Below are 25,760 nucleotides of genomic sequence, written 5' to 3'. Positions count from 1 at the left end.
AATATTAACTCTCCCACTAATTAAGTTGTCCCACCCTAATTATCCTACTAATTCTAAAAATATAATTAATTCTTCCTAATTAAGCTATATAATTACATTAAAGGGCGTATCAACATTCTACATTGTGAAAATGAATCTATTTTAGATTCATCAGTATTATGATGTTGCATTATTATTGTAAAGATGAACCTTCAATATTTTAAATATGAAGCATCAATATTTTAAAAAGGGAAAATGACACTTTTTCCCCTTGAGTTGTTTACTTATAGCACATTTTCCCCCTATGTTATTTATCTAACCACTTTATCCCCCTCAGTTGTTTTTAAAGTGGTCATTTCTCTCCCTCTCTCTTAAATAGATATTTATGCGGTTAAAAGTTAGGGTAAAAGTGGCATTTCACTTATTATTATTATTATTATTTTTATTATTTATTTGCGGTCTTGTTTTTATTCATACACGATTCCAAACTGGTAATTTGCTTTGAATTAAGGAAAATCACCACGGAAGTGAAGGCTAAACTTTCTACTCAGAAGCTTGAAAGGTAGGCAATGCATACGCCTTTTACTTCAATTGGTTATTTGACTCGATCCTTTCTTTCTGTATGAAGATGCTTTGTTCTTATATATCGCTCTATTTTGAAGTCCCAAGAGATTGAAGTACAAGACATCACCAAAAAAGAAGAGCAACAAGAAACCGATCAATGAGAGAGATCTTTACATGAACAACAATCTCCATACCTGTGAAAGCCTCCTCTCCATAATGGTAGACAAGGAGCGATAGGGAAGAATAACCATCAAGTCGCTGAAGAAATCTGGCAGCGAACTTCCCAGGTTTCTCACCCAGCTCTCTACTGTCATTAATGGCATTGGCCTTGCATTTTATAATGAAAGAATGAAAACAAGTAAATTTAGTAATGAGTTTGGTTTGTATTTATCCTAAATTATTTTTAACAAAGGGAATGCGAATATACACAGGTGAAAGAATGGATTATGGCGAAGCTGGCTTTTTTTTATTATTATTATTTTGTAAAAATAAAAATGAATAGGCAGTGTGTCAAAAAAAACCGATCCCTCCATCTCCGTTAAAAATTAATAATAATAATAATAATAATAATAATAATAATAATAATAATAATAATAATAATAATAAGTGAAATGCCACTTTTACCCTCACTTTTAACAGCATAAATATCTATTTAACAAGAGAGGGGGAAAAATGACCACTTTGAAAACAACTGAGGGGGATAAAGTGGTTACATAAATAACATAGGGGGAAAATGTGCTATAAGTAAACAACTCAGGGGGAAAAAGTGCTATTTTCCCTTTTAAAAATTAACTTGTAATGTTTCATTAATGAATTTATTTGAGATCCATCATCTAGGATTGCAAGAGGGAAGGGACGGGGAGCTAGAGTTGGGGGAGAGTGATCAGTTTCTTTGCTTGTCGAGCGTTGCTCGCTAATGAATGCTCGAGAATTGTAAGTGATGGAAAGGGAAAAGGAGAGGAAGAAGAAGGATATTGATGGATTTAGTTAACCCGGGTAGCCCGAATCAATAAACCTGATAAGATTATAGGGGGTATGACAAGTACGGATCAAAGTGTACCTCAGAGGTATTTTATATATTGAATAAAGGATAAAGCTATTACAAGATTGTGTAATAATAGGACAAGAATGTCGTTAGGACAAAGTATGAAGAAGGTGTCTCAATAGGACAATGTTGCATGTTTTTATACTAATTCCTAGACTCAACTGCTCGGAGGGAACCACTCTAACGGCCTAGGACCGCGTCTTGCGCCGGGAAGACCGCATCAAGCCGGGACCCCGAGGTCGTGGCCGGGCCCTGGGCTCGGCCAAGACGACCCCGAGGTCGACTCATGGGCCGGTGGTCGCCCATGAGTCGACCCCAAGGGGTCAAGTCATGGGCCGAGGTCAGCCAAGTCGACCTAGTCGTGTGGGCCCGAGTTGGCCCCTTATTTCCGCTCCGGGACTGACCCGTGGTAGATCCGGGTGGTATTTATCGATCATCAGTCCCCCACTCTCTGAGCTGCGAGAAGTCGTCAGCGAAAGAGAGTAGTTCAGCGATAAATCGTACCCCGAGCCACGCTAATGTGCCCAAAATCGCGCCCAAAATATTATCCTTGCCTAAAAAACCGCCTCCAAATATTATCCCCAACACTCCCGGGTCGTCTGTAATGATTATCGCAGTAGAAGTCTACAAGCAGATGAATTCCGAACCCCAAGTCATCCTTATCCCTTACTAGTACAATCCCATCATACTTCTTCCACTCCTATACTCTATAAAAGGTCTTGGAAATTGCCAAACATCTCCCACACTCAACCATCCCATCACCATCAATTCCCCTTACACTTCCTCTTCCCAACCACTTTTTCAAAATTCAAAACCCACTTTTCACTTTCCCCCCTTTTTCCTTCTCCTCCCCTCTATATAATCCCCCTTCTTTTTCATTTTCCACCCCCACACCAAAACAAGAAAGAACAAAACTCTCCTTCTCCCCCCAAATTCTCCCCATTTTTCCGGCGAGAGGAGCAAGCTGCCGACGCACCACAGCCACCGGTCGACCATCGCCGCCGAGGAACCTCGGCGCCTACTGCCGCCGACGCCCCATCGCCGCCGGTCAACCATCCTCGCCCACTGCCGGAACGTCGCTGCCTCACCCTCACGCCAACAGCCCCCCGTCGACAACCCCGCCGAGACCGCGCCGCCAGCCCTTCGTCGAACGCCGCCGAGTCCGAGTAGTCCGCCGTCGAGCTCGAGCTGTCGCTGCCGACCCCAAGGACCACCGTCGAGCCCGAGCCTCCCCCGAGTCCGAGTCTACTCCGTGTCTCACCTCAAGTTTCCACTTCGTTCCGTCTTAGAGTTGGGTTAGTAATTCCATTCCTTTTAGAGTTCCACGCGTTTCATTCTATTGCATGCCATTGTCTTCCCCCGACCCCTACGTGAGTTTGTTGGACTCGATTAGCTTCCTTGATTTGCCAATAGATAGTGACGATCCTCTTCCCCTAGAGTTGTTTCCCCCTCCGCCCGTGGAGGTCATTATGCCGCCCCCACATCCTCCTATAGCGGCCCGACCCCTCCAAGCTATCGTGCCTACTAGTCTCCCAGAGCCCTTCTCTCGTACTAAATACACCGAGCTTGACTCCACTCTTCCAAGTGAGGTCACCGTCTCTATGGACGAGTACGACGTTGCGTGTGCCCGCTCGTTGCTCGGGCCCACCGTAGAGATGGTAGTGCCTCCCCCCGGGAGTACCATCTTAGAGCCTCCATCACCACACTTCTTTGGTGTCCATCTTAGGTCCCTTAAGATGGGCCTACGCTTCCCCCTTCATCCCTTTGTTGTTAGCGTACTTGATTACTATGGTATCGCCCCGGGGTAACTAGTGTCGAACTCCCATCGTCTTCTAGTTGCTTTCTTGATTAGGTGTGCCAAAACTGGCGCAACCCCGTCCCTAGCGCTTTTCAATTACTATCTCAATATTGGGTGTTCCTCGGTCGCCCTCGGCAAGGGGTTTGCAGCTTTCTCGGCATGTCCTAATAGGAAGATTTTTCATGAGCCCAAGACGTCCAATAAGAGTTGGAAACCCCAGTTCGTCTTTGTTTCCACCGGTCCTTCCCTCCCGTTCCGTGTCTCTTGGGCGGGTTACTTTTACAAGTATAAGGCCCCGGCGGTGGGTTCGGCCCGGCTCGGAGCTCGGGCCCACTCGATAGTGGTTCTTGACGGTAATTATATTGACGCCGCCGCGTTGGTGACGGAGGCGGCTTTGACCGGCCTTGGCTTTGAGCGCCACCCTCCTGCTCCACCCTGGGCTGTGGTGGAGGTCTTATCCGGCTCCGAGGACGACCTCGACAATGATGCCGCCGACCCTGACGATCCCGCCTCGGTCGACCTCGGCGTGTCCGACCCCGAGGCGATCGACCTCGACGCCCCCAGCTCGGACTCCTTCGGTGTGGATTTTTCTTTATGTAGATGCTTTCGTGGTTATGATTAGGTGATACTCATACTTGTCGTGAATGGTTTGTAGATATAGCCGATCGTCCCTTGTCCTGTGAGGAGCTTGTGAACCGTGTGAAGTCACGTCCGGCTCACCAGCGGCAGAAGACGGGTGAGAGCAACTGTGCGTGCCCGCTGCCACCCTCGGGCCCGCACACGCGCCAGTCGCGGAGCCGTGAGACCTCCCGGCCGACCTCGGCCTCGGCATCCGTGGACCCTCCGGCGTTGGCGGTCGACCCCCCACCCCGTGCAACCTCCTCCTCCGTGTCAGATGTGAGGGTGGGGTGGCCCATCGAGATCCCTTCGACCGTGTCCCTTCTCGAGGGTGATATGCCTTTTGAGGCTGTAGCACGTCGTCTCATCTCCCCACGCGATTCAAAGGTCCTCGAGGAGGGTTCTGGTCTCCGCCCCGCCTTTGAGGTAAGCCTAAGTGATACCTTTTCTCCTTGCGATTATATTATATTTTATTAACTATTTTTCATGCATGTTCCACCTCTTTTTGTAGTTACTTTTTCGCCAGACTCTCTTGGAGAGTAATATGAGGGCCACCCAGATCTTCTTAGAGGAGGAGCGGCGGAGGACTGCCGGCTTGAGCGAGGTGCTTGTGCTGCGGGACTAGGAGCTCCAAGAGCTATGCGCGCGGGAGAAGGCTCAGGCTGAGGAGGCCAAGAGGTATGCCGAGGAGGTCAAGAGGTATGCTGCGGAGGCCAAGAAGTATGCCGACGAGTTCAAGTCGTGCCAGAAGGCCCTCATCCTCGAGATCCCGCGCTACAGGGAGTCCGAGGTGTATCGGAGGGATGTTGAGAGCTACATTACTGCGCATGGGGAGGATGTTGTCGCCGGATGGCTTGCTACCGAGGCCAGTCAGGAGCGTCTGGCCTCCGAGGGGGTGTTGATGTATGATGTGGGCTAGTACACCATGCAGCGGGATTTATATGCTGCCCTTCGCCGCCGAGACGCGTCCTTTGTTCCCGCGGCTTGGGGTCTACCGCCAGCTCTCGGCGACCCTGACCCAGCTGCTACGGCCGAGTCTGTCTAGCTAGCGGATGCTGCCGCCGACCTCTGGTCATCATCTGCACCTCAGTCAGCCGCCGCTTCGCCTACACAGTTCGCTGACGACCTTCCGGACCTCTCTCTTGGACTTGGGACTGATGCTGCTGCCCCACCTTTGGATCAGATTCACATCCCGGAGGGTATGGATGACCTCGCCCCTGCTACTGAGGCCAGGACGACCTCCGACCCGCCTCGCGACTAGCGGGTTTTGCTCTTTATTTTGTTTTGATGATGTATAAGGGACCTTTTGCATGTTGGCCCTTTCCATTATTATTTTGCTGATGTATGCCGAACATCTTCGTCACATTTATGACATTTTGCTGTCTTTTCTACTTGTGCATTGTGTTCTTTTGGGTTTTTGTGATTCTTCCTTGCTTGCGTTGTCTCGGATTCTCCGCCTTTGAGTGTTGAGTGACCAAAGCACGAGGCCTCCATGGCGGAGTGCTATTCGGACGACCTCGTGGGTTGAGGCCGAGGGCGTGGCCTCCCGCCCCGGGGTCAGCTACCGCCTCGGGGTCGTCCCAAGTTCTACTTGGTCTTGTTTTGGTTCTTCGCACTTACGAAACTTGTGTTTTGTCTTCACGCCTCTGCCGTTGTCACTTGTCTTTTGAGGTTAGCGACAGGCCTGGGGGCCTCGACTCTTGACCCTTAATACGACCGTTCGATGGTAGGCAAGATTTAACCTTGGAGGTTCAATCCCGCATCCTCGTTCGAGCGAATTTAGCGCCCAGCGCCTTGAGGTCGGTCGCCCATGGCCTCGGGGTCGTCCATCGCCTCGGGGTCGTCCAAGGCCTCGGGGTCGTTCACGGCCTCGAGGTCGTCCGAGACGCAAGGCTCCAGCTACGCACTTGCTTTTGACATGGTGTTTCGCTCTTACAAAGTCTTGTATTTTTACTTAATGTTTTTATCGCTATTGTTTGCTTTTCCAAGTTGGCGTCGGGCCCGGGTGCCTCAACCCTCGACCCTTAGCACACCCGTTCGATGGTAGGCGCGATTAGACCTCGGGGGTTTAATCTCGTACCCTCACTAGAGTGCAAGTCGTTCTAAGTCGAGACCGATTGGTCTTACGCCTAGAGACTCTTCCGTTCGGCGATAGGCGGGGCCGGACCCTGTATCGCCCCTAGGGTGTTCAGTCGTCCTAAGTCGAGACCATTCGGCCTTGTGCCTAGGGACTCTTCAGTTAGGCAATAGATAAGGGCGGACCTCGTATTGCCCCTAGGGTGTTTGGTCTTTGAAGTTAAAGCGTTTACGCTATTGGACTTAAAGACCTGTCCGTTCGGCGGTAGGCGAGGTCGGGCCTCGTACCGCTCCTAGGAGTGTGGCCATTTAAATGAGGCGGCCTAAGGTTATGAAGTCGGCCGTAGAGGACCTGGAGGTCGACCGTGTAAGACCCGGAGGTCGTTCGAGGAGGTGACCCGGAGGTCGGCCACGCGATGACCGCGGGGGTCAACTGAGCGGTAACTCCGTGATTTTTGGAGTAATGGTAAAATAACTAAATAAGTGTAAGGAAAGTTGCGATTTTATTATGGAATGCATTTTAAGGGGGCGGGCCGCCTTACAACAGAGTGGTCATTGGTAATACTTAAGCAAGTGCTCTGAGTTCCACACTCTCTCCACGTCTTTACCCTTCGGGGTCTTCAGCTTGTAACTGCATGGGCGGACCACGGCCGAGACGATGTACGGACCCTCCCATCTCTTTGCTAGCTTACCACCCTCTAGGGGTTTGCTGGCCTCACGTCGCCTTAACACGTAGTCGCCGACCTGGAAGTAGCAAGGTCAGGCTCTTTTGTCATCGGTCGGGGTCGGCCAAGTCGACCTCAAGGGGTCAACTTGGGCCCAATACGGCCCAGTCGTGTGGGCCCGGGTTGGCCCCTTATTTCCGCTCCGGGGCTGACCCGTGGTAGACCCGGGTGGTATTTATCCATCAGATATTTATAGGAACAAGTGGCACACCAAAGGAGAAGGTTGCTAAAGAGAAAGGAAGGGCGAATACTTGGTTGGCTGAAGGAGACTGGTTGTGCACAAAATTGCATCTAAAACCCAAGTAAGTGTTCGGACTGAGTAGGGCTCTTTTTGGATTTTTGTGGCGACATTCTTATAAATAAATGAGAAGAAAATTGGGAGAGAGAAAATTGGATTATGTCACGCCATAATCATGCTCAATTAATTAGGAGAGAGAAATGAAAATTGAATTGCAACTTTAGTAATCAAAGAAATTTGAGAGAAATTATTAAAATTAATGGAAGAATGAAGAATCTTGCCCTCTTCAATGATGGTGCACTAGTGCGTGTGTGATTTGGAGAAAAAAAACTGATGAGTTTTAGATAAGATAGAAATAGGCGTGAAGGAATGTGTGCTTAATTGTTATGTTTCTTAGGGAAAATTGCATTTTTCATCCCTAAGTTATGGGGTAATTGTAGAATTCGTCCCTAAGTTATGGTAATACTCACTTTTCGTTCCTAAGTTATTATTGGCATTGAACTTTTCATCCCTGAGTTATTCAAATTGCAAATTCCGTCCTTAAGTTATCAATTTGCAACGTAATGATAACATAGGGACGAAATTTGCAATTTGAATAATTCAGGGACGAAATGTGCAACGCCAATGATAACTTAGGGATGAAAAGTGAGTATTACCATAATTTATGGACAAATTCTACAATTACCCTATAACTTAGGGACGAAAAATGCAATTTTCTCTTATTTATTTATTTATTTTATTTTTTAAGCAGTTATGTCAAAAATAGATATTTTGCTCTCCAAAATTGAGGTCCTGTGCTGTTGGGCATTATGTACGGGTCAAAAATCGACCCTGGGATTGAGTTTTTCTTACTACTTTCTCGTGTCATTGACTTCACAAGCCACAAGAAAGTGGGGGACTAGACATTGAGGATGGTACTAATGCCCGAGACATAAACTCGAGGTGGCCGATCAGTTGGAGTTTGAGAAATTGCTCAGACAATTGTCCCAGGGTTGAACAGCAAGATGGCGAGGCAAAGGGACTCTCGAGGCGTATAAAAGAAGGTTTTCGACCGGTGAAAGATGGAAGTCAGTTGTCAAGAAATCGTTTAGGAGATTTGTTTCCCAACTTAGGTTCTTTGTCTTTTTTTCCTTTCAACTTGAGCTTGAAAATCCTTCTCAACATCACTTCGCAATAGCCGAATTTCTTCCATAATTTCTGACTTCATCTTTTTCAACTCTATTCCAACATTCTTATTCGAATCATATTCAACCTCTTCCTCTTTCCATAACAATTTTTTTCCAGATAAAAAATCAACATCCACCACCTTCCTGGACAAGTACAACATTAAACACAAAATTGAAAACCTGTTACACATGTTGCTGAAAACGAGAGCCAAGAAAAAAATTCACTCAGACCTAACTGATAAGAGATTTTTACACATCTTTTAAACTTATCAATAACAATTTTAGACCTTTAATTGTAATACATGTACCTTCCACCTTTGACACCCAAAAAATTGTTGCTCATTCTCTCGTGATACAGAGTGGTGGTTTCAACCCACAACGACAATACAATGATGGTTCGTACTGTAAGTTCGGCCTTGACTTTGAGGGAGATGATAATGGTGAACCAGTCCAACATGATGATGTCATCTCAGCCCTAATACTCTGGCCAAAGGCGAAGGAGAAACAATGTACTAAGTGTGATGGAGTACAAAGAAGAAGAAGATGATGATGAAAAAGAAGTTGAAGAAGAAGAAGGAGAAGAAGGAGTCACGAAGAAGAAGAGACACAGTGCTGAAGAAAATGAAGTGAATGAAAAAAAAACAGATGAAGAACTAGAGAATTAGGGTTATGCGTGATTTTATATCATTTTTAATTTGTTAATTTTAATTTTTTCTATTTCAGCTTATGTGGCAATGTGGCAATCCAAATAATCCAAACATAGCTTACTTGTCGCGCCACGGAGGCAGTTACTGGCACTGGCCGGATTGGTAACCGGGTAATGGGGTCAAACGACTCAAAATCGTGAGTTCATGTGTTCAATTGCACTTTTAAAAAGTTCGTGAGCCTAATTGAATTTTCACGATATGTTTAGGGGCCTATTTGCACCTTTTCCCAGAATTTAATTGATGGGAAAGCAATAAATGATCTCTATATGTAAAAGAAATTTAAATAACTGCATTCTTAAACTACAAGCTTAATCCACATTATCATATCCAATTTATAGATATTTAATTAAAATATAATGTGCATTTAAATTAATTAGAATATGATGATTTCAATAAACATGATAATTAAAGAATATGAAAAAGATAGGCTATATGTAGATATATAATAATAGTGATGTGTGTAGTAAAATAGCGTGTGAGGAGGTATGAGCGAACTTAGCGTCGAGGCAGGCAATTAATTTCCATAAGTCTAGTATTGTCTACAGTTGAAATACGAAGGAGCATGTGAGGGGCCGAGTAGGTTGATGCTATTTTAAATGTGTGGCGGGCGGAAGACTTCGGTCGGTATCTTGGGTTTCCATCATTTGTAGGAAGGAATATGAGGGATGTGTTTGGCTATTTGGAGCAGAAGGTGTGGCAGAGGTTGGGGGCTTAGCGGAGGTGCTTGTTATCTTATGCTGAGAGGGAGGTCGATTCATTCTGTTGAAGATTGTGGCGCAAGCACTTGCTACATTTACTATGAATGTTTTCCTGTTGCCGAAGAACCTCTGATCTATATGCGACTGCAATGGCTTATGAATGGGTGCTAGTGGGGGAAGGGGAGTGACAATGGTATTCAGTGGATAGCGTGGGATAGGTTGTGTGTGCCAAAGAATTGAAGTTGGGCAGATTGGGGTTTAAGAGGCTAGTTGAGTTTAACATTGCCTTGTTGACTAAGCACGGTGGCGACTTCTTAGGAACACATCATCATATCTTTGTTAAGCCGTGTCTTCAAGACAAAGCAAGGTATTATCGCGATAATATTTTTCTTGATGTAGGTTTAGGGCCCAACCCAAGCTATTGTTGGAGGATCGGAGTGTTTTGGCATCACAAGAGCTGTTGCGGGTGGGAGTTAGGAGCATGAGGGTTGGCAATGGGGAGGTGACCACTGTATGGAATAGTCCATGGCTCCCGGGGCCTGATCCTTACATTATATTTCCACTTATCCTCATCCTCATCTCAGTAACATGAAGGTTACGTTGTAAGTTTGCTAGAGGTACGGTGGATGGGGAGTTATTGAATACGCGGGATATGGAGCTCGCTAGTTCTAGGTGTACGTTCCAGTCAGTGTGGGTCTGGCGGACACATGGTATTGGCTGTCGGATTTAGGAGAAAAGACAGAAATGTAACTGCATGTCATTCAATTGACAAAAATGTGAACGAATCTAATAATTGACAAAAATGTGAAAAACTAAGTTGGGACATGCGTTTTAGTGCAGAAAAGCATTTCCCAATTGCGTTTCATTTTTTTTAATCCGAAATACTGTATTGGAACGCATATGCTACTTGCGTCTGTATTGGTTCATTTAACTCGCCGAGAGCTATTTTATACTATAGGCGCAAGTAGCATATGCGTTCCAATACAGTATTTCGGATTAAAAAAATGAAACGCAATTGGGAAATGCTTTTCTGCACTAAAACGCATGTCCCAACTTAGTTTTTCACATTTTTGTCAATTATTAGCTTCGTTCACATTTTTGTCAATTGAATGGCATGCAGTTACGTTTCTGTCTTTTTCCCGAGGGATTTGAGGGAGCCGGGGAGTACACTGTTCTATCAATTGGTTGGCGTGGCAGATGGGTTACGTTTTCGCAGTGGGCTGGGGGAAGTTATGGGGTTTGACAGTATGTTTAAATACAAGTGATCTTGTGGAGTTTTGCCAACGCGAGTTCGTGGCGCTTCCAGAAAGGATCGGAGCTAGGGTTGAGGTGGAGGGGAACTGCCCTTTCTGTGGGGTTGTTACGTTGCTGAGACTACAGAACATACATGTACTGCTATGCTGGAGTGTGGGGTGGGGTGGCGTGGCGAGGGATGTGTGGTCCTCCTCCACCTCAACCCTAGGTGGAGGGTCCCGTCAAAGTGGAGTGTGCGGAAGGTTTAATTTAATGCAGTGCATGGAGGAATACAATGGTTCATTTGAGAAGATGCAGATCAGAGATGTTGGAAAAAAATAGCGGGGTAGTTCTAGGGGGGTACGTGTTGGTGTGGGAAGGAGTAGCTTCAATTTGTCTCCTCTGCCCACTGTTAATATGGTTTTGTCTAAATGGCATGAAAGCAAGGCTTTAGATTTCAAGAGGGGAGAGCGGGTGTAGTGGTGCAACAGGAGGCTGTGGGTGGTACGGCGGGATTAACATGTTTCTTTAATTTGATGCAGCCATACAGGGCAGCTTAGTTAACCTAAGGCTACGTTTGGTGTGGTTTAATTTTGTGGCAGCAGTGAGTGAACCTCTATGGTATGGGGGAGAATCGTACGTGGGAGAAGCATGGGCATGCAAGGATGCCCTCTCTTAGCTCAGGAACCGGGGAGTGGGGCAGTAAGCGTAAGGACGGACTGTTCTAATCTTTGCATTCACCAATGTTTAGCATTATTCTCTACTTTTGGTTCTATATCTATTTCTCATGTAAACCCTTCTTTGAATCCGGCAGCTCATAGTTTGACTGTTCGTGGGGTTGACTAGGCAGGTTGTTGTTCCTGAGACTTTTCTCCACCTGTGTTTTTGTCTTGTCTTTTCCCGGTTGTGGATTATTTTAAAGTTTGTTGGTTTGGTTTTCAAAATATATACTCCCTCCGTCCCATTTTATATGTCTGGTTCAGTTAACGAGACTTGACTGAGGTTATTTTTAATTCAATTTTTTATAATATTAAGGTTAATATTAATATACAAAATTATATATTTAGAAACTACAATAAAAATAATATTAAACAAAAAAAATTAAATCTAAAAATAAGTAAAATATAATAAAGAAAATAAACAAAGAAGAAAGAGTTGGTTTGACCAGTGAATAGTAAGTAGGACAAATAAAATGAGACACATAGAATATATAACAGAAGCTATAATAGTTTCATCTAAAAATATTTATATTACAATTCTTGTAACACAATGCAAAAATAAATAAACAAATAAAAAAAAACATATATGGATTCCCTTATAAGTTAGACTAGTATTTTCATCTGTGCGTTGCACGGAATGGATTTGTTATAATATTTAAGAATATTTGGATCGATATACAATTATATAAATTGTAACATCGAATATTATATAGCACAATTAATGAATAATATATGACTTGTTTGTTTACAATTATCATAAAATATCGATATGTAATATGACTTATGTAATTATATTATTACTAAAATAAATATGAGAAAATGGAAAATAATTTAATTATATTATATTATGTAATATGACCAATGTTTAGCTTAATTATCATAATAATTATTAGACAATTATTATTAGTCAATTACACTAATATATGTGCAATTATACTTTTATACCTTAAGTATATTCATTTTCATCGTATCGCATTTAGTTTTTCTTCCTCCTCCATATTTGAATGAATTAATTGTAATTATTATAAAAAAAATATAAAAACCCATGTTTAATTAATTTTTTAAAGTTTAAATAACTTAAAGTTTTCAAAAGGAAAGTGTAATTAATTTTTTTTAAAGTTTTTAAATAATTTTCAATCAATTTTTATTTAATTAGTAATATCCTTTTACTTTTCCAATTTGCCTAATTTCTGTTTCCTTTTCTATTGGAATCTTTTTATATTTTCAATCAATTAGTAAAATCAGTTTTCATTTTCATTTTATCTTTACTATTGTTTGGGCGGAAATTTTACAAAGGATGATTTTATTTTTATTAATAGTAGTATAGATATAGAAGTATAGATTATTATTCGAAATATTATTATTTGTGTAAATAATAATTAGTAAATTATTTTTTCTTATAAAATTACTCATAATTTTCAAGGAATTTTCTTATATATTTATTATTGCAGAATTTGTTTCCATTATTGTCACAATTATAATAGTTTAATTATTCTCAGAATTTGGTAAATAAAATTTTGTTACCAATTAAATTTTATTAATTTTTTTACCAATTAATTAGTAATATTAGTTTGTGTGGGGAAGTTGAAGGGGATGATTTTACTTTTATTAATAGTATTTATATGTGGATATAAAAAAAAATATATTACCAATTAATATATATTAGTTCATTGCGATTTTACATTTTCTTACTAAATAAGCTTTATTAATTATTTGACTAATAAAATATTTAATTAATTGACTACAAAAGTTTGGGCGGGAAAAATGAAATAGGAGGATTTTACTTTTATATATAGTATAGATTCAATATTTTTAATTATATGTCCAAATGGTTGATACGATAATCCAAAAATATAGAAAGTAAAGTAATCAAGGTAACCAAATTATTATTATTATTATTATTATTATTATTATTATTATTATTATTATTGTTGTTGTTGTTGTTATTATTATTAAAGGAAATTACGGGAATGATGTGGAAAGAAAGGAACTTTGCTGGCAGTTGTTCATATGTTGGAAAAGCAGATGGGTCCCGAGCCCTTTTGGAATGGTTTTTATTTGGATGACATATGCTGACATCTGATTTGCATTCTAGATTTTGGAATGTTTTTTTTTGGATGACTTTTTTCTGAAATTGCTTCATATATGTTTTATACATTTTTATTAGCTATTATATAAGTTGGAGAAATACTTCTGTATATGCTGCTGTTTTTGTTTTCTTTCTAATATGTATTTCCTATTTACATTGTGGAGGTTGCATTTGCCCTAGCTAAATACGATTTGAGGTTTTTTCTTTTAGAAGGGATTTTTTTATAAGTTGTATAGAAGACCTTTAGATAGTGGGAGCTTCTGGTGATAAGGTGGGAAACTTTAAGGGGAGTGAGTTACCTATTATGGACTAAATGACAGTTCACTGGTGAAAAACAATGGAGTTTATTACCGAAATGGTCCATCGACTATTGCGAAATTACCAATTTGGTCCTCGACAATACTTCGTGCCCAATTTAGTCCCTCGACTTTGAAATTTTTAACCAATTTGGTCCTCCGTTTATTTTACTATTAAACATCCGTTAAATCGGGATCAAATTGGTAATTTTGCTATAGTCAAGGGACTAAATTGGTAATTTTTCAATAGTCAAGAGACCAAGTTCGGCCTACTCAAGCTTTGACTTATGAGATGGTAACGCCGTGATTGCAAGTATTATACGTCAAAGGTAAAGTACATATGAAGATAAAGAAGGGAGCAGGGGAATACAGAGAGAAGATGCGGAAAAAATAAAAAAGAGAAGATCAGAACCCCAACTTTAATTGATAATTGCACATCTTTATACATATGACCAACGCTAATAAAAAGGGTAGTGAGATAATGGCCACAAAATCAGTATTTACAACATTATCTTATTAGTTTTTTTTTTTAATATTAATATTAACAATTTTTTTATGTCTTTTCTTTTGGTGTATATTAGCTCACATACAATAAAGATAATAAAAGAAAGTTTTGGCTACATATATTCCTTGATAAAATAGACGTTAGAAACCTCTATATATACATACACACAAGAGAAGAAAATTGAAAAAAAAAAAAAAAAATTAAGAACGGTAAGCACTACCTTGTAATAGAGTCCATAGTACTCATGGAAGTCTAAAAGTTGTTTCCTATGTCTTATTTTACTTGTCATGATTACTATTCATTAGTCAAATTAATTCTTTCTTTCTTTCTTTTTTATTTAGTATTTTTTAAATTATTTTTAAATTTAATTTTTTTGTTTAATAGTATTTTTAATGTATTTTCTAAATATATAAATTTTATATATTAATACAAACTTAAAATTATAAAAAATTAGATTAAAAATAATTTTAATTATATCTCGTTAACGGAACTAAACATATAAAATGAGACAGAGGGAATACTTTTTTGTTAGAATTCAAGTTATTTTTGTTATATATATAACCGATACATTTGCCAACTATCATGTACTGTAATGACATCTCGATTACCATTCCAAATGAATGGTCATAACTTTAAACGTTAGTGGTGGAGGCTGAGATTTTTTGGGTTAAAAATATTTGAGAAAGTATATAACAGATACTACGTAACCTATGTGTTCGATACTATTTTGCTTGATATCTCCCGCATCATTCTCTAGCTCTCGTCAATTGGATGGATGCCTTGTTTTATAGTTTATATACGTTTGTTTAATACACCATATCATCAAAGTCGTTGTAGTATAGTGGTGAGTATTCCCGCCTGTCACGCGGGTGACCCGGGTTCGATCCCCGGCAACGGCGCTTCAACTATTCTTTGGATTTCCTTTTTTTAATGATAATAACAAACAAAAATCCGACCTGCCGGATTCGAACCAGCGACCTAAGGATTCCAGTCTGGGCATACTCCAACTACAGTCCTCCGCTCTACCAACTGAGCTAAGGTCGGATACATTGTTGAGCCCCCAATAAGCTTTATTTATTGAAATAGGATTAAGTCAAGTAATTTTATTATAGTTTTTTTTTTTTTTTGAGTACTACTGACTCTGTTACAATGTAGTATTTGTTCATAACTACTTTCTCAACCTACTGAAGCACAAAGAGTCAAGTCAACAGTTGCCTCCACTGAGGCTCGAACCCACTCCCATCATCCATGTAGAAGTGTTAACCAGGACACCGAATGCCACTAGACCACGAGTTATAAAAATTATAGTTAGAGACTGGGAGCGCAATTTGATTCTGATTCATAAAAATTATATCATGGACCAGTTTCATAAACATAATACTAATACTTTAAATTTTCCATAGAATTATAGTAATATTTTAGGTTCATAAAAATAGCACAAATTTATCAATTATCACTTAATATATTAAAATTTTTATTCTTGTTTTCCCACGTTACATTTGCATTAAAATTTAAAGGAAAAAAAAATTGTGTGAGACCGTCTCATGGACCATTATTCATGAGACGGTTCAGATCAAGATCAAATTAAATACTTATACTGAAAAATGTAATACTAATAAAAAATAAAGACAAAAACTTGTGTCAGACTATCACGGATCATTATTCATGAGACGGTACGGGTCGGGTCAATATCAAATGTAATACTTATACTGAAAAATGTAATACTAATAAAGAATAAAATGTTTATTACTTTTACTAAAAATGTAATACTTTTACATTTTGATTTAAAAGGAAAATATGTAATATTTTTTTTATGAAAAATGTAATACTTTTATATGAAAATGTAAAAATAAGTATTACCCAAATTTGAATAGGTCACTTATTAAAATAAAGTTTTATATTTAAAAAATTAGAACACTTACGTACGTTAATGATAGATAACATTTGGTATATGATTATTAACAGATCTCTATTAATTCTCGATCCATTACTTCATTCATGATAGGGTTGGGTACGAAACTATCTAGAAAGGGAAGATTGTGGATAAGCTAAGGTTGTTGGAGCTAAGAAAAATGAGTTATATATAACAAACAATTGGCCAACATATGAATATAGCAGTAGTATTATCATCTTCCTAAATTGTGTTTCTTAGCTTTAGTTTTACATAGTCTTTAATTGAATATAAACTAATTTGATCAATAAACTCATTCTTATATATGTTGTGTCGCCCACACTATTGCAATGGATGCCTTTTCTTTGTCAGGTTGCGAGGAATGGTTTGACATTCCTCCTTCTTATCTTGTAAACTGCTTGAATTATGATTTAATGAATTAAGTTTTTACCTTAAAAAAATAGTTTTCAAAATTTTAATTTGATTTCTCAAAAATCATACAAAAACGGAAGAATGGAGATGAAAAGCTAGGTTAAGGAATTGATTTTAATAAACAAGTTTTTCATTTTTCATTTTTTCACTTCTCAAATTTTCTATTTTTTCCTGAAAGTTCTCTATATTTTCAGCTTAGTAAACAACCCTACTTCATACTCCATATATAAAAGTACGTATAAGATAATTGATAGATATAAGTGAGAATGTGAGTGACTCTTTGAGACATTATTTTGAATGGATTTTACTAATGTGTCAAGCGACTTATTAGTTTTTTTTAATTAATATTAATATTAACACTTTTTTTTGTTCTTTGATTAATTAAATTTAATTTGTATTGAAAAAATTTTGATACAAAAACAATTGCAATGGAATTTGCACTGAAAAAATTGATTAGTCTTTTTTTTTATTATGTAAATGTTGCAAAATTTTAACAAAATCTGCAAGCGCACAGAAAGTTAAAGCATTGCTGTTGTAATTGGTTAGTTGTGCTCATTGGCCAGCTAGCTCAATCTAAGGCTATGTTTGGCAAACCTAGCTGAAACGGTAGCTGAAAGTTGAAAAGTAGCTGAAAGCTGAAAAGCTATAAGCTCGAAACTGAAATCTGAAGAGCTGTTTGTTGGTCCCAAGGGGATGGGGTACAAGTCTAGAGGGGGGGGTGAATAGACTTGTATAAGATTTTGCAAATCTTTTCAACCTCTCGTGTGTATTGAACTTAGGATGTTTAGGTTCGATACCTCACGAGGTGAAGACAAAGTTTTATGCGCAGCAGAAATGTTATCCCCTTTTAGTTAGCACGAGTTTGAGTTAGTTCGAGAAGTGCGTTTATATGCAGTGCAATCGAGAGGTTAGCGAGAGATAAAAACAGTAAGTAAATGCAAGAGAGATTTTTAAGTGGTTCGGCCAACCCGCCTACATCCACTCTTCTTCCAGAAACTCCCTGGAAGGATTGCACTAAAAACTTCCCTTAATTTAGTACAATATCGAGCGCTTGAGCTTTGATCACGAAGCCCGCCTCAAGCCTCAGGTTTTTCGCCCCGCTTCTTGTTACTCCACCTCTCGAGCACTTGACCTTTGATCACCAAGCCCGCGTCAAGCCTCAGGATCTTCACAAGACAGCTCCCAGGTTACTCCGCCTCTCCAAGGTCTTTCTCCCCGCTTCCAGCTACTCCACCTCTCGAGCACTTGACCTTTGATCACCAAGCCCGCGTCAAGCCTCAGGTTTCTTTCACTCGGACAGCTGCCAGGTTACTCCACCTCTCTTGCTTAATCCAAAGCAAGGTGTTTTTGGTTGTCACAGTTGAATGTAACAGACTCCAATCTGACCACAAGCTATCGTTGAATCAACTTTGATGTAGAGCAGCTTCGGTCACCTTCTGGATGTATAACAGTNTCCCATGCTTTCTTCTGATCTGTCTATATGATTACAACACACGAGACTTCTAAGATGTTCAAACAAATTTCCCTCAAGCTTAAATATTTTCCGAGTTGAGCTCAAAGTTACCCGGTTGTATTTTCGCTCTTGGTTTATTTGTCGAACTTACAACGTTTTTGCCTATGCATCGAGACTTGGGGATTTCTACTTAACAGTTGGTATCATCAAAACCTATTACATGATGTTCCTAACACTGTTAAGCTAGCTGTTATGCTTAAAAGTGTTTGGTAAAATTAGCTTTTTGATAAGTTGATAAATGTAAAAAGAATAAAAGGACATCTTCATAAAAGTTAAATAGTTTTAAATGTAAATAGGTTTGTTTACATATTAAAATATAAAATAATGAAATCAATATAATTTAATAAAATATAAAGTAAGAACATATATTTGAAAATATATAAAGTAAAACAAGATGTTTATAATTCATAAAATTAGTTCATACAAAAATTATTGATCAAACACAAATATCAAATTAAAATTACAACGAAACATATTGAAGAAAAAAGGCTAAAAGAGTTTTAATTGGGAGGGATAAATGATATCATTTATATAAAATAATAAGGATAAAGATGGAAAAAAGTTAAGAAGCTACTAGCTTATTTTTGATAAGCTACATGAAGTAGCGTTTCAAAATAAGCTCTTATTTTAAGCTACTAGCTTATTTTGAGAACATTACCAAACAAAGCTTATAGCTTATTAGTAGCTTAAAATAAGCTATAAGCTCCTAAATAAGCTCTGCCAAACACAGCCTAAGTCATATAATGAAATTATATTCATATATATATAGCGTATAGGATAAGAGAAATACAAATAATAATACAGTAAACAGATGAAAGGACAATTTTACCCCTCCATTTGACCTCAACTTAACCAAAATTTGACGAAATAACCAACATTGAAAATAATTTAAAAGTCAAGGGACTTAAATTGTCCAAATAAAAAATCGGAGACTAATTTTGGAAAATCAACAGTCGGAGGACCATTGCTAGAATTAACTCTATCAATTTCATTCCATCTCCAATTCAAAAACTCAAAAAGTAAATTTATTGAGTTAAAAGGCACTTTAATAGTTTAATATAATAGAGTTCAAAAAAAATAAAAATCATGACGAAGAAAATTTACTATTTACTTTTCATTTGGAAGGTAGAATGAGATTTTTGAAAATATACACTATGTAAGAACAACTTTTCAACTAAATACTCTCACATTTCACGGAGATTAAATATAATTTGTAAAAAAAAAAAAAAAAAAAAAATTAGATACAACCATTGAAAGCGAATGCAAAATTAAATCAAATTATTAATTAAAGACTAAATTTAAAAATAAAAAAAATAATAAAAAAAAACAAAAAACAAAAAACAAAAAAAAAACAGACAAACAAACACCATAGTGGAGTAGTGGACTACTAAACAATCAAAATATTGTTTGCCCTCTTCAACAAGAAAATCAGCAAGAAAACCCATTTTTGTGTAATAGAATTACGAATGTATCTGAGTAGCAATTTTTTTAACAAGTCATGCTAAAGACAAATACAACGAAGGGGTGGAACATTTATATTCAATGCCCACGGGGAGTAAATTCTACAACACATGTTAGCTGTTCAAAGAATACATCTTACTGACATTTTTATTTTAGGTCCACAAGCATTTGCAGGTAGCCAGGCATAACAGATCTTGAATACCCGAGTAGGTATAACGAATGAAATAATAGAATGGCAAGAATAAACAATGAGAGAAATCTGCAACACGGATGAGAAAGAAGTGTACAGCCTACCATATAAGATGATCAAAGTAGTGTGGCCAGTCTGTCTATCAACCAGGATGAAAGAAGCAACCTGATTGCATCATGCTTTTGTCACTCTTCATTTACTTAGCTTACAGCCACGGATGTAGGGATGATCAAATTTTACATACTTGGACCAGTATAACTTGTACTTTGTCATTGCCAACTCTAGCCATGGTTTCATATTCCCGTTATAGTGAATAACAGCAGCATTTTCAATCTCTTTCCGATCAATGCTGGGGCTATAACCCAGACCTAGGACATGCCATGATTTGTCAAGAGGATGTGTAAGCCCATAAAATGTGATCAGCCCAGGAGGCAAAGTCCCTAGCTTCCACAGAGCCCTCTCCTCATTCTAATTTCAAAAGGAAGCCAGAAAACAAGTTAGAAGACTAGGCACCATTCTATACTACTACAGTACTACCTAAGACCGGCACTTATTGCAACTCAACTTGCAATTCAGTTATACAGTTGCAACACATTAGAAAATATTCAAGGAACCAATCACTTTATAAACAAAATATTTTCATATAACATTTAAAAAAAAAAAATAAATAAGTAACAAATAAAACTTCTAGTGCTATGCATATACCAGAATTCATATAGCATTGAGAGACTGAAAATGAACATAGATGAAAAGGAATAAGATTTCTCACCATGTTCTGCCATTTGTGGTAAATGCCAGTTATGTCTCTCTTCTTCCATTCCTTAAGATCAAACATGTTCATCCCATATGCCCATCCACAAGCATTTGGATCAAAGTTTTTGGCAATGTGGGGATTTGAGAAATTCAAATACTTGTCAAAACGGTGAAAGCTCTCACCACAGGTTTCAACTGCGCCATTCACTTTTCCATTAAGATTGATGGACCACAATGGGGTCAAGTCTTTCTGAACAACAATGTCATCATCAAGAAAAAGGATTTTATCCAACTTCGGATAAACCTCAGGGAGATAAAATCGGAGGTGATTAAGCATGGAAAGGTATTTTGGGTTCCTGTACTTTAAATTAGAAGAACCAGCAGAAAGGGTGGTTGAATGAGCAGCCTTGAAATAATATTCCTTCATTGCTGCAGACTCAAGTTGTCGGAGAACAACACAATAAGAAGAGTTCAGCCACTTAAACTCATCAACATTTTCAACATGGATGGTAGCATTTCCAGGGGGGTTTAACAAGAACCACATATTCATAGCTCCGAAGTTTAATTTATCAGTGACAAGATGAAACACATGTTTCTCAGGTTCCTGCAAGACAGCCATGTAGCATTTCCAATTAGCAGAATGTCTTATACAAGTACTAAATACAACACTCTAATCCATTCCCAGACTTGAAATGTATAGTAAGTCATTGTGTCTAGCTAGGGGAGATCCATCAGAACAAATAAAAAGAACTTATGATGCGATGTCCAAGTACAAGAAAGTTCCCAAATCTTTTTTTTCCTTGTATCATTTCCTTCTTAAATGGATAAAATAAATGGAAAATCCAAATTGTTATATCCCCAGGAGCAACTCCCTTGAATGCTGAGAATAAAATGGAAAATCCTCTCAAGCATTCAAAACTATGTAAATTGGATGGTAACAAATGAATTTGACTTAACAATTGGATTTATTCACAAACTGAGACATAGATGAATTATATAAAACCTTAATGCCTAAACAGGAATTTCTGTTCTACAAGGTGACACAATTAAAATAATGTAATTCAAACAATGGATTTAGAAGAAGGCCACAAGAAAACCCCATACCTTAGCATTCATGACAGCTGAATGGACAACGACAGAAGCAGCCAAAACATTGTCAGAAAAGAGGGCATAATGGTAAAGGTCTGGGTTTTCAAGATTCTCGCTTTTAGGAAATTTCCTTTTTTCAAGAGGGAGGTGGTAATAATCAATAGTTAAGCGCATGGATAGGCAGTGGATCCCATTTGGAAGCATCTTGGCAGCTAATTGGCTCAAAAATGTGCTTTGCCTCTTCAAACTCCTGACTTGCTCATCTGCAGTTTGCAACATGCCTCTCAGCTTCTCAGTAACCAGTTTGCAGTCATATAGTTGTTCACGTGCTTTTGATAGCAATTGGTCCATAGCTTTTATTTTTTCATGTGCACTGTTCAGCAAATGACCAATTAATTGCATGACACATGCACAAAGATGTCTATCCTTTATGAATTTTATCAACTAACATAAATTACCTGTGGGGTAGATCAGAATCAGCACTTACATCCCCCAAGGCATGCTGACTTTCTTTAAATCGTAGTTCTAACTCATTTGCTAAGTCAAGCTTCTTCTTAGATGTTGCAATACTAATGTATACCCTTGCCATAATCATTTGATCTCTCATTAAGCGTACTGTTGAATCAGAATTCTCATTCTCAATTTCCTTCCTCCATATACTATACTTCCCCAGAACGGAAGAGTCAACTGACTTAGAACGTTCCATGGCTGCACTTTCAAGCTTTACAGTCACTTCATCATCTTGTTTCGCAAAATCAGCAACACGTTTTTCATGTCTTTTCTGCCTCAATTGCTGCAGGGTATGTAATAATAAACTAAAACTCAAATATTAAAAGGTAACAAAACAAAAGCAGGGATGGATTCAGTCGCTCAACCACACAAAAACATGCACATAAATACACAAGAAAAATTCGTGGGCATACTAAAAGGGTTAACATTACTACATTAGAAGTTAAGTTTCCTTCTCACTTCTTCACATCAAGAGTAACCTCATCATCAAAATAAGTTATTAAAGATAGATGGACATGTATACTTACCCTCCTGGCTAGTTTAGCAGGTGAGTCCAGCAACTGAGAATGTTCATCTGTATTAGAATAAAGCATTGTCTAGTTCATATTAATTTATGCATGAAGCATTACAAAGATAATTAGAATGCATAAATATATACCATCTAAAGAGACATCCTGCTTCCCTCTTGAGGTATTTTGTTTGAGATGGTTAGCTATTTTATTTGACTATTCAATCGAACATTGAAAATAATATTAATCAGCACATTTAGGAATTGCATTCATGGAAGCATTGAATATATGAAATCATAAAATCCAATCTTAAGCCTGACCATCATCCCAACCTCCAAATAGGTGGAATTATTCTTAGCCAACACTTCTTGTCTAGCAAATCTCCATGAAGCCAATAAATTGTTCTTGCTGAAGGAATCAGGAATGACTTGCCCCAAATCCTCTGCACTGGTTTTGATTACATCAAACACCTGAAAATATGCATATTTATTGTGGTTGGAAAAATAAAGTTTCAGACAGTAAATAATTACCACAAATGAGGACCAGAGAATATGGTTGAACTAAAAAATGAAACAATGAATAGAGGAAAAGAATAAAAAATAAAAAACAAAAGAACATCATGCTGCATTCAAGAGCCTGTAGTTCATTGAAATGACTTATAAAAACATAATAAGCATCACAAGACTAGACACCTGATAAATACACAACAAAGAATGATACCTCTTTGCCTGAAAAGGTTGAAAACTGATGTTGATCTGCAGAAAGATATAAACAAAGTCAAGTTTTTGACCAATTATGCACTACTGCAATAGCGAATAACAGGAAAAATAAATAAATAAATAAATAAATTGCACAAAGTTTCCTAGCAGTTCGATGGATCGTCAAAAGCTCAAAACACTAGCTAAAGGCAAATCCACTTATCCACAGTATTACAAACTAAAACTCAACACACACTCATCTCAACAGCACTGCTGATTTCCTATTTCACTTATCACTTAGCTAAAGACAAGTTCAACCTAGCAAACTAACCCTCATACATTCTTCACACGACCACTAACAACTTGTTCCTTTCCGTCAGCTCTTATATCCTAAACCACCTCCATATAAAAACCATCAGAAAAGCACAAAGTTGGTGAATCACACATCACAAGACACGGATTCCCATATAAATTTAACAAATGCAAACACCAAATCCAATTTCTAAAATGGAATTATCAACACTACCATAGTACAATATATGAATCTAAACACGAAACTATGTTGAGTACGCAGATCAGCATTGGATACTAACCAAGTTTAACAGAGGTATAGAGGCCGCGGCCAGCAAACAAAATCAAAGGAGCAGCGCATGAACATAAAACAAAGAACACAATGGGGAAGCGAGAGCCACCAACCCCGTTCATCTGGCTACGCACACCCGATAAGCCCCACTTCAATGCAATTACCTGTTCACAATTATTAAAAATCAAAAGTGAAAACAGGAGATAGCTCAAATAAGGTTAGAACACTCCTGAAGATTCAAAAACATGTAAGAATATGCATACACGCGCCCACACACAACGAAAGAGAGAGACAGAGACTTACAGAGGGAATCTCTAGAGAGCTTTCCACCTATCAGAGGAATCTGTTCATTAACAGTAAATCTCAAAGAGGAAAATGCATGGATTAATACAGTTATCTGCACCAAATCGAACCCCAGGAGGTGAGAGGGATTGAGGACTTGAAGAAGATGAAATCTGAGAATTTGGTCTCTTCTTTTCTCTTTTTCTTTTTTTTCAAATTCTTTTTTCTTTCCCGATTTATTTTCTGTTTTTACTTTCTCTTTTAATTTTTAAATCTCTGGACTCTGGACCCTGGACGTTCCGCGCCAAACGAGGATGAAACGACGTCGGAGGACCCCAGATGCTGAAACAGTGGAAAACAACCATCTTCTTTTGGGTGATTTGTTTCCCAAATTTTTAAGTGTTTTTTAGAAATTAGAGCTTTTGTTTTTATCATAATTAGTATTTTCACATGTGCAATGTGTCTGCACACTAGCTTCGTCTTTTTTCACTTCACGCAAGGTAAAAATAACATTTTCACCCTATTTTAATGTACAATTATAGTACGAATAGGAATTATATTACCATATTTTATGATATTAGGCAAACTTTAATAGTATATAAGTGTTTTGGGCGAAAAGTTAAAATGGAAGATTTTATTTTTATTAATAGTATAGATATAGATATAGATTACGTTGTAGGGAAGTATATGTACTGTATTATTACGATTAGTAATTTTAATCTAAAATTGTATTACGAATAGGAAAAGTAAGAAAAAATATATTGTATTAGAAATTGTATTAACATACGACATTTATATTTTTTTGAAAGGCATACGACATTTATATTTTCGAATATGGTACTAAATAAAGTTATAATGACAACGACATTTAGCTATGGACATTTCAAAATAATGGTCATGTTTGGTAAATAATTAGTCCATTAACCAATTTTGACCTATTTAACCATTATTAGTTGTTTGGCAAAAACAAGAAAGAGATTCTTGAGTTTCATCAAACAAAGAATTATCAATCATAGATTCTGACATAATCCCAAGCATTCTGGATAGAGAGTGGGCAATGGTAATCAAGTGCCTATTTGGGATGATAATTGGTTCCTGGACAAATACAAGTCAAAGCTAAGCTTGTATCATATCCTTATCACAAATGGAACAAGTAACAACAATTGATCTTATGAACCCAGACAAAATTAAATGGGACGAAGAAATAATCAAGTACATGTTAAAGAGATGCATATCTCATTCTAAAAATTCCTAGCTCTTACTAGACAGATTGTGCAAGACAAAATAATCTAGGACCAGAATAAGATGGCATTAGTCAAGAGCTGCTATAAAGTCCTTTGTGAGGAACAAACTACTAAAGAAATTAAAAATTGACCCGAATATTCTTATGGGC

General features: G+C 38.2%; 1 protein-coding gene and 2 non-coding genes across 4 annotated transcripts; 1 reads left to right on the top strand and 2 right to left on the bottom strand.

The window, feature by feature from the left end:
• Positions 1-15,283: 15,283 nt before the first annotated feature.
• TRNAD-GUC lies at positions 15,284-15,355 on the top strand. The gene has a single exon. It is a non-coding gene; the product is annotated as a tRNA-Asp (tRNA).
• Positions 15,356-15,406: 51 nt separating this feature from the next.
• Positions 15,407-15,500, bottom strand: TRNAY-GUA. Its single transcript has 2 exons — positions 15,464-15,500; positions 15,407-15,442 (listed from the first exon to the last, which is right to left on the bottom strand). It is a non-coding gene; the product is annotated as a tRNA-Tyr (tRNA).
• Positions 15,501-19,720: 4,220 nt separating this feature from the next.
• LOC116030532 (polygalacturonate 4-alpha-galacturonosyltransferase-like) lies at positions 19,721-24,663 on the bottom strand. 2 transcript variants are annotated; one of them, XM_031272809.1, is made up of 10 exons: positions 24,389-24,662; positions 24,096-24,249; positions 23,525-23,559; positions 23,125-23,274; positions 22,954-23,020; positions 22,823-22,869; positions 22,244-22,578; positions 21,801-22,158; positions 20,713-21,300; positions 19,721-20,411 (listed from the first exon to the last, which is right to left on the bottom strand). In XM_031272809.1, exons 2-10 carry the CDS (start codon positions 24,205-24,207, stop codon positions 20,136-20,138), a joined length of 1,968 nt encoding a protein of 655 aa, XP_031128669.1. In that variant the 5' UTR covers positions 24,208-24,249; positions 24,389-24,662; the 3' UTR covers positions 19,721-20,135. The 2 variants fall into 2 exon arrangements, with proteins under 2 accessions (XP_031128669.1, XP_031128670.1); XM_031272810.1 differs by having other exon boundaries at positions 20,136-20,411; positions 23,137-23,274; positions 24,389-24,663.
• Positions 24,664-25,760: the final 1,097 nt, after the last annotated feature.

The sequence above is a fragment of the Ipomoea triloba genome, chromosome 9 (assembly GCF_003576645.1).
Source record: "Ipomoea triloba cultivar NCNSP0323 chromosome 9, ASM357664v1".
Taxonomy (NCBI): domain Eukaryota; kingdom Viridiplantae; phylum Streptophyta; class Magnoliopsida; order Solanales; family Convolvulaceae; genus Ipomoea; species Ipomoea triloba.
The sequence above is the reverse complement of the archived record's forward strand: the minus strand, read 5'-3'. Positions and strand labels throughout refer to the sequence as shown.